Below are 8,988 nucleotides of genomic sequence, written 5' to 3'. Positions count from 1 at the left end.
GTTAATGGATTGTCTTTTGTGCCTCAGTATCGGGTGCTTTTCTTTTCGCAAAGATTAAAAAAAGCACACAAAAAACGAATAAAGGAAAACTTAAGAATGTTCAATGCAATAAAGAAAAATATTTCACCATGTTTAAATATTATGTTTCCGAATGTTATACAATGTTGTTTACCGTTCTATGTATTTCTTGCTACAAATAAACACATTATATCATAAAAATATTTTTATTTGTGAAATAATGTGAGCACAGGCAGCGTGTAACACTTGCAGTTACACTTGTAACACTTTCAGTAGAGGTTGGGTGCACACAAGTCTGGTGCACACAAACATCCATGCTATCTAATCGAACATCACTGGTGGGGCGGCTAAGGCGAAGATTGTGCACCTTGGGTTAAAAGCACCAAAACTTGGCACACTTCTACAAAGTCCTACATTCAGACACTGTCCATGTATGTACAGTCCTACATTCAGACACTGTCCATGTATGTACTCTCCTACATTCAGACACTGTCGATGTATGTACAGTCCTACATTCAGACACTGTCGATGTATGTACACTCCTACATTCAGACACTGTCCATGTATGTACAGTCCTACATTCAGACACTGTCCATGTATGTACAGTCCTACATTCAGACACTGTCCATGTATGTACACTCCTACATTCAAACACTGTCCATGTATGTACAGTCCTACATTCAGACACTGTCCATGTATGTACAGTCCTACATTCAGACACTGTCCATGTATGTACAGTCCGACATTCAGTCACTCTCCATGTATGTACAGTCCTACATTCAGACACTGTCCATGTATGTACAGTCCTACATTCAGACACTGTCCATGTATGTACAGTCCTACATTCAGACACTGTCCATGTATGTACAGTCCGACATTCAGACATTCTCCATGTATGTACAGTCCTACATTCAGACACTGTCTATGTATGTGCAATCCTAAATTCAGATTGACAGTGTTTCCAGTCCTAAATTTAGATTCTGGTTTGTAAATCAAGCCGACGTAATATGTCGGCTTAACTTTTCTGAAAAGATAAAATATCTTAATACCTATTATCGATACACCAGTCTTAAGTAAGCATCGCCGTAACAAGCTTATCAAAATATAACATGTACAACAGTCATTTTAAAAGGTATGCCAAGGAAAACGAAAATTCAGAAGGTATATACATATATGTAGTATTATATATTTTAGTTTAATATTAAGCGCTTTTTCTACATAAGGTTCAACATGAGACAATCACCTGGTGAAGGAATAAGCACGTTCTCCAAAACGTGGTGTTCCTCATAATAAAAGAAGTTGACATCAATAAATTATCTTCGTTATGTGTATCACTTCTTAATGTCTTTCAAAGACTCAACATTGGACAGTTATCGTTGTTTTCATGCATAATTGTATCTTATCGAGCCTGGTGTTTATTCGGATAAACACGGTATATGTGCATCAGCCCAACACGCGTAACGACTTGCAACTGGTTTGGACAATGCGATACGCTATCAGGATGACCAACTATATCACAAGGTTATCAGTTAGGCATACTGACAGTTACTATTGAGCACTGTGCTGACGGTGGTTGGACTTTCACCTGTGCCCTGAGATCATCCTTCGTCTGTCACCCATCAACAAATACCCATCTGTAGCCAGGCCTATACCAACGGGATGAAGGCGGTTCTACTCACCTCGCTAGTCATCGCGTGCACCCTCTTAGGGGCACGTGCATTCTTCTATGGGGAGGAAGAGGGAAATGGTGTTGGAACGCAGAAAGGTAACACATATCCTCCTTGTTTTTAACCCTGACCATATTTAGTTGAAGCAAATATTGGTCACAAATGAAGGCATTATTAGTCATATCTCTGTAAGATATTATTTCGATATGACACTTATATATATGACCATTTATTCAAATCAGAAGTTGATAATTATTTTGATCGTTTGTTCCAGGTATTATTCGGGTATTTTTTTACTCTCATTGTTTGGAGTCATACTCTACGGCCTCGTTTTCTTTCTGTGGTTGTGTTTGGGGGATGGTGGTACACTATGCGGATCAGGCTACCCTCACCCCACCCACTTTCCGATTCCAACAACAATTTCTAACTTAGTTTAGTTACACATCGTACAACGAAATAGCACCTAACCGTAATTTAGTAGTGAGTATAGTTTTACGTCGCTGTTAGCAACATTCCAGAAATATCACGGCGGGGTACATCAGAAATGGGCTTTACACTTTTGTGTACCATGAGGGGAATCGAACCCCGTTTGTTCGGCGTGACGAGCGAACGCTTTGACTGCTAGGCTACCCCACCGGCCCGTAATTTAGTAGTTGGGTGTTGATATCGGTAATCTATTTGATCCGTTTTCAGTAGTTATTACATTTTTATGTATTAATATTAAACACGTGATAGGTGTTGGCAATAACATGTCTTATTATTCTTCGTCCAGGCCAACAGGAAGTCCCACTCGTCTCACAAAACTTTGCAACCAAGGTGATCACCGAACTCAACGACAGGCTGAACGGATCTCTCGTCGCTAGCTATGTCTACCTCTCCATGGTACGTTCTGTCGGGGATCGAACCCGGACCTCCACCAGAGAACACACTAACCGCTGAGCCCCATGTGAACATCGGGTCTGAATCGGTTCCCATCACTAGACCTAGTTAGCTCTTAATAACGTTTTATAACGTCAAACGGTTCAAGTGTATACTTTGTTTTGCCCAGTAGATCAGGTAACAAACGGTGGAGAAGACTCTATCAGAAAGCCAAAGTGTTTATGGGAATATTTAAGCAGCGAGTGAAAGATATATTACGATAGAACTGGTTACATCTTCGAATTATCTCAGCAATTATAGTAAATTAAAGTCATATCTTCAACCTGAAATGTATTTTTTAATATCAGATTCAAGAAGAGGTAATTCACGTGACAATATATTATGATTTCGTATCAATTGTACTTTAGGTCATATCGCCATAATACTGTCAGTCTGTCAGCCCGTTCCATGATTTGTATCGTTATACAAACTCTATATATTGAAATACGTTTTCGGGGAAGGGCGTTTAATATGTTAAATCTGTTTGCATAGTTGTACATTTCAGACTGCTTCTGAACAATATAGTATAGCTAGGCTCTGGAATTGTTAAAAACGGGGTGAGATATAAACAATATTTTATTTCTCTTACTATAAATTGGATTGGTCAGCAGGCACTGATAACACTAAGCAGAACGAGTTGTGATTTGTATTTTTGTAACACTCCCGTGTATCAATGGATTGCTTCAAGGTTTCTGTATTGCAGGCCTACTGGTTTGACCGAGCTGACATGGCACTGCCGGGCTTCCATAAGTATTTCCTGGCCTCGTCCCACAAAGCACGTACTGAAGCTGAGGCCATCATGAAGTACATCAACAAGAGAGGCGGTTACATCCGGCTGAAGAACTTAGTGAGACTTTGTCTATATATACCTACATTTTGCCTATGATTGTAGCAGTAGGCAGGAGAGACATACATTTATTATTATTTTTTAAATTTTAAAAATATTACCACACATTTATTCCATTTTGTTTATCCTTTTCTTTCTTTTATATTTGGGATATGATCATGCTAAAACAGAAGTATAATCGTCATTGACCTATATTGAATCCTAGCATTAGACATCATGGCATTACACAAAATGTGACGTATTCCTTGTTGGTATACAGTCCACCATATAATGCATGTCCATATATATGGTGCCAAACTCCACATCGATTTGAGGCGGTGGAGTAGCCTGGTGGTTAAAGCGTTTGCTCGTCACGTCTACGACCCGGGTTCGATTCCCCACATGGGTACAATGTGTGAAGCCCATTTTTGGTGTCCCCCGCCGTGATATTGCTGGAATATTGCTAAAAGCGACGCAAAACCATACTCACTCCCCACATCGATATTATGGTGCACTCTGCCTCAATGGAATTGTTCTATGCAATTCTTTAAAGATATATATCGAATCTAGGTGTATAACAATTTGTTACACATTGTATCACAATATAACGTATGTCAGAGTGTTTCAAGGCGAGAGTAGGTCTGGATTTGCAAAATTGTTAGATAAACTTGTTTTTTTTCATCCGCAGAAGAGCCCTATAACAGTATGGCGTGACGGCCTGAAGGCGATGGAGTACGCCCTGGGTATGGAAAAGGATTTGAACAAAAACATGCTCAAGACGCACACAGTGGCGAGCAACGACCCTCATGTGAGTAAACAGGTGTTAGGGTTGGCTGCAGAGCGTATGTGAAACATCTCGTGAAGAGAATGGAGGATTTAATTCCTATAGCTAACGGAAGACGCCGATGTTACGCACCTGTGACATGCTCAAGGCAACGGGATTTAAGACTACTAGAAACTATAGGTATAGAGTGAAGTGAAATACAATGTGCAACTGGTAGTATGTCTTCGTGGCCCGGTCAGGTAGATCGGTACTGATACTTTCAACCACTGGTATGTCCGACCCGGACTTGATTGTTTGCAGCGAGCCGTAATATGTCTATAATAATGACAATGACGAAAAATAACATCCACTCCTTTCACTCTCAACCCCCTCCGTAGATAGACAAATCTGTCCCGAAAAAGGAAGGTCGGTGACACCATCGCCTGGCCGCGTCATGTCAAACGACGTTAAAATATGGCACCTGCCTACGCGACGTTAACATGATTTCACCTCACCTGATACTGTTGATGATGGTGTTCTCACTCACTCATCCAGCCACTCACTCAGCCCGTGAAGATCCGGGGTAGAGTAGGTCTTCAGCAACCCATGCCTGCCGTAATAGGCGACTATGCTTGTCGTAGGAGGCCACTTACGGGATCGGGTGGTCAGGCTCGCTAACTTGGTTAATGTATATCATTGTATCCCAGTTGCGTGGATCGATGCTCATGATGTCAATTACTGGATTGTCTGGTCCAGATTCGATTATTTACAGACCGCCGTCATATAGCTGTAATATTGCTAAATGCGGCGTTAAACAACAAACGTAAAACAAACACTCACTCACTGTCCTACTGCTCAGGTGACGCACTTCCTCGAGGACAGGTTCTTGGAGACGAAGGTAGATGTGATCAAGGAGTTGGGGGAGTATGTGACGAGACTGAAGAGCTTCACGAAGGACTACTCACTCGGCGAGTACATCTTGGACAAGGACCTGCACGACTAGACCACGTTTTCGGCGTTGTTGGTGTCGCATGTGTGCCACGAGGTTTAATACCTAGATGAGAAGCTGATGGTGGCGTGTTAAACTGATGTCATTAACATTGAAATTAGAATAAAGAATGACATTATACCATCACGGCTCCATTATTTATATCATTACTGGTTATTTTAAGCACATAGACGACAGTGGATTCCCGTCTTAACCGAGTGAATGAAACTGGGTTGGATGAAATGGAGCGTAACGTGGCGTCCAAGTTGTGCGTGTGTGTATGTGTGTGCGCGTGTGCGCGTGTGTGTGCGAGTTTGTACTTGTCCTAGTACTAATGCCGCTTTTATAGTGCTAGCCCACTGAAATACCATGCCTTAGGTTAAAATGGATACCCGACGCCGACACACGAAACTCACTCCAAGCCAGCCCTTGTTTTACCCATTAATGCAGAACGCCAGGCAGGGTAACAACAAATACCATTTTGGGGTATGACTTCGGCCGGGTATCGAACCACCGACCTTCCGCACAGACGCCCTATCCACGTCAGTCAGTGAAAGTAGGACCAAATGACCGTCGGGAAATACAATAATTCAGACACTTGTTTCCTGAAGGCATCACGACACAAACACTCATGCAATAATCTTCATATAATCCACGCTGTTTTATTAGCTGTCGTAAAGTACTCACGGAAATGAAAAAAACCCTGTTTTTTCGATCTCAGATTTTAAATAAATGCAGTTAATATACAAAATATATAAATATTCAAACAACTCAATTAGTACTAATTGGGCCTTGGCACAAATACAGCGTATCAAAGGTTTTTATGTCTTTTTACACGTAAAAGTGTGTAAAAATATGAACAAAAGAGACTATTGTGAAACTGAGCATAACCAGGTGTTAGTAGATCAAGGTGAATGTCCATGACCTATGACACCTTGACGACAGGTGAAAACAGGTGCTTGAAACCCACGTGCATGTGATTTGTCAGAGGTTAATGATTTGTGAGTGGTATTGAGACATAATAATAGTAAAGACAATATGTAGCAAACGGTGGGTTTTTTCTTCCCTGGTGTCGCGATATAGCTGAAACAATGCCGATGCGACATTAAGTGTGAATCCACTCACTCATTTTCCAGGTATATATTTGGTGTCCTCCCAACACATCTACACGCCAAAACCTCCGCAGCTTAAAACAACAATTTAAATGTCCAGTGCACAGGTAATAACCTGCCTGTTACCTATTACCTTGGAAAATGGATCAGTCTTTGGACATCCCAAAAGACCATTCAAGATCCGGGTTCAAACTGGTCTTCAGCAGCCCGGGACATGTTTGTCGTAAGAGGCGACTAACCGGGCCAGTAGTCAGGCTCGCTGATGCATGTAATCGTATCCCAATTGCGTAGATCAATGTTCACGATGTCAATCACAGGATTGTCTGGTCCAGACTCACTTATTTACAGACCACCGTCATATAGCTGGAATATTGCTGAGTACGGCGTTAAACAAGAAATACAGAAGTAAGACAAGTTCTATGGATGAACAACTTCTTTATTAAAATTAGTGCGACGTTTCGGTGTAGATCCTAACACCTTTATCAAGCAAGTGATAAAGGTGTTAGGATCTACACCGAAACGTCGCTCTGCTTGTAATAAAGTAGTTGTTCATCCATAGAACTTGTCTTACTTCATCACACCAACTTCTAAATGCCACTTAAAGAAGTTAAGAAATACAGAAACAAAACATCTCAAACGGCTACACTAAATTTGACCAGATTAAATGTATTGACATAAACAATAACAAAAAACATAGAACATTTTTCAGCTCAAAGACAAACCTTTCTTCCCGAGGCAAGGGAGTTAACTGACTTTATAAACATTTTGTGACATATCTATTTGACAGGCAAACTGACATGTATAGTTATTAATGTTGACATTATTTCAACACTGAGTTAATTGATTGACATTAACATCAATAAACGTTAATCCCATGCACAGGCAAAACATTGAATATATCGTAGACATTGTTAATGAATTTATAAACCTCAGAGTGTTCATTTGTATTGATCGTTAGGTTTCTTCAAACTTGAGAAAGACCCACATGAGGTTTTACTTGCGTTGAAAACCCGGGACTTACTGTGGAAGGTGTGTTCCGCGTTAGATCAGGTCGCTAGGGTCCCATGCTCGATTTGAGGACCGAGTGGCCACGTGTAATTTGTAAACCCGATACTCGTGCTATCAATCACTGGTCTCTCGACCCTAACTTCATTATTTACATCAGACTGTCGTGATAAAGCTGGAATATTGCTGAGTGTTGCGTAAAACAATATTCACTCATTTGTGGTCAACAAACACCGTGTGTAAATCATCACTCGGAATAATAGCTCTTAAGAACTTATGTTGTATTTTACCTGTAACTATCGTCATAACCGTCATAAAAATATCTTCCTTGTCTGTATATTACCCAGTGTGTTTGTTTGGGTTTTTGTTGGTTTGTTGTTTAACGCCGTACTCAGCAATATTCCAGCTATATAACGGCGGTCTGAAAATAATCGAGTCTGGACCAGACAATCCAGTGGTTGACATCATGAGCACCGATCCACTCAATTGGGATCGATGACATGCATCAACCAAGTCAGCGAGCCTGACAACCCGATCCCGTTAGTCGCCTTTCACGGCAAGCATGGGTTGCTGAGACCTATTATACCCCGGATCTTCACGGGTCTTACCAAGTGTGTTATATCTCAATTACATAAGTATATCAAAATAGAATTAAGACAAACTTCACTGGATAATCGAGGATAGAATCCCCGCGGATTGGAAAGAACGAAAGTCGGCAGTGATGACCTGGCTGGACCATGCATTGTGCATTCGTACCTCAGCGACGTGCGTCAAACCGTTATTCTGATGATGATTTTCTGGAGATTTTACGTGCACTTTCCGACATTATGCGTTTTTCGCCCACGGTCGTCGTTCTGGCAAAAGTAAAGCCAAGTTGAGGGAGAATATATGGATGCGATACATGTCAACTTCTTTATTATGAGGAACACAGCATTTCGGAGTATATGCTTACTCCCTCGTCGGGTGAATGAATGATATGAGGCAGAGAACATATATATGTACATGTAAGAACATACGAAAGCCTACTGAGGTCAAGATTGAAATATGGAAAGGACACGAAAGGAAATTCGGTATAACGGACTAAAGATTCGTTATTACGGAATTAAATTCGTTATAACGAAAAAAATAATTCGTTATTACGGAAATAAAAGGTTATAACGAATCATTTTTTCGTAACAACGAATCTTTTCATCACAATTACGAATGTATTTTCGTAATAACGAATCATTGTTCCGTTATAACAAATTTTGTAACGTAATAACGTATTTTTTTCCGTTACAACGAATTTATTTTCATAATAACGAATCTTTTTTTCCGTTGTAACGAATTTATTTTCGTGTCTTTTCCATATTTCAATTTTGACCCTAATAGGCTTTCGTAAGAACAACAGTAATAAGATAACAAAAGTGGAAAATTAATAAGGGAAGCCAACAATTAATTAGCGATGGGTGACAAGGAATGGACAAATGGAACCCAGGAGCAAAGTTAGGGATCTTTAGCTGTTATCTTTTTCCAAAATATCTTTCCACAAATTCTCGAATATCCAGCGTAATGGCGATATAATACACTGGATAATCGAGGATACACCAATGTGTACTGTTGAACGCCGCAAAGTTGGGTTGAACAGTCCGCAGAAATCCTGATATAGCTACTAACTTACAAAGTCCGCATGTAAGTGTAAAATAAGTGGC

At 40.4% G+C, this 8,988-nt stretch overlaps 1 protein-coding gene across 1 annotated transcript; it reads left to right on the top strand.

Annotated features, from left to right (window-relative positions):
- The first annotated feature begins 1,560 nt into the window (after positions 1–1,560).
- LOC124143928 (ferritin heavy chain-like) lies at positions 1,561–5,324 on the top strand. The gene is made up of 5 exons (XM_046513087.2): positions 1,561–1,783; positions 2,458–2,567; positions 3,307–3,450; positions 4,118–4,237; positions 5,052–5,324. Exons 1-5 carry the CDS (start codon positions 1,678–1,680, stop codon positions 5,193–5,195), a joined length of 624 nt encoding a protein of 207 aa, XP_046369043.1. The 5' UTR covers positions 1,561–1,677; the 3' UTR covers positions 5,196–5,324.
- Positions 5,325–8,988: the final 3,664 nt, after the last annotated feature.

Source organism: Haliotis rufescens, unplaced genomic scaffold (genome assembly GCF_023055435.1).
Source record: "Haliotis rufescens isolate VD_foot unplaced genomic scaffold, xgHalRufe1.0.p SCAF_12, whole genome shotgun sequence".
Taxonomy (NCBI): Eukaryota; Metazoa; Mollusca; class Gastropoda; order Lepetellida; family Haliotidae; genus Haliotis; species Haliotis rufescens.
Note: the sequence above shows the minus strand (reverse complement) of the source record. Positions and strands in the feature narration are given on the sequence as shown.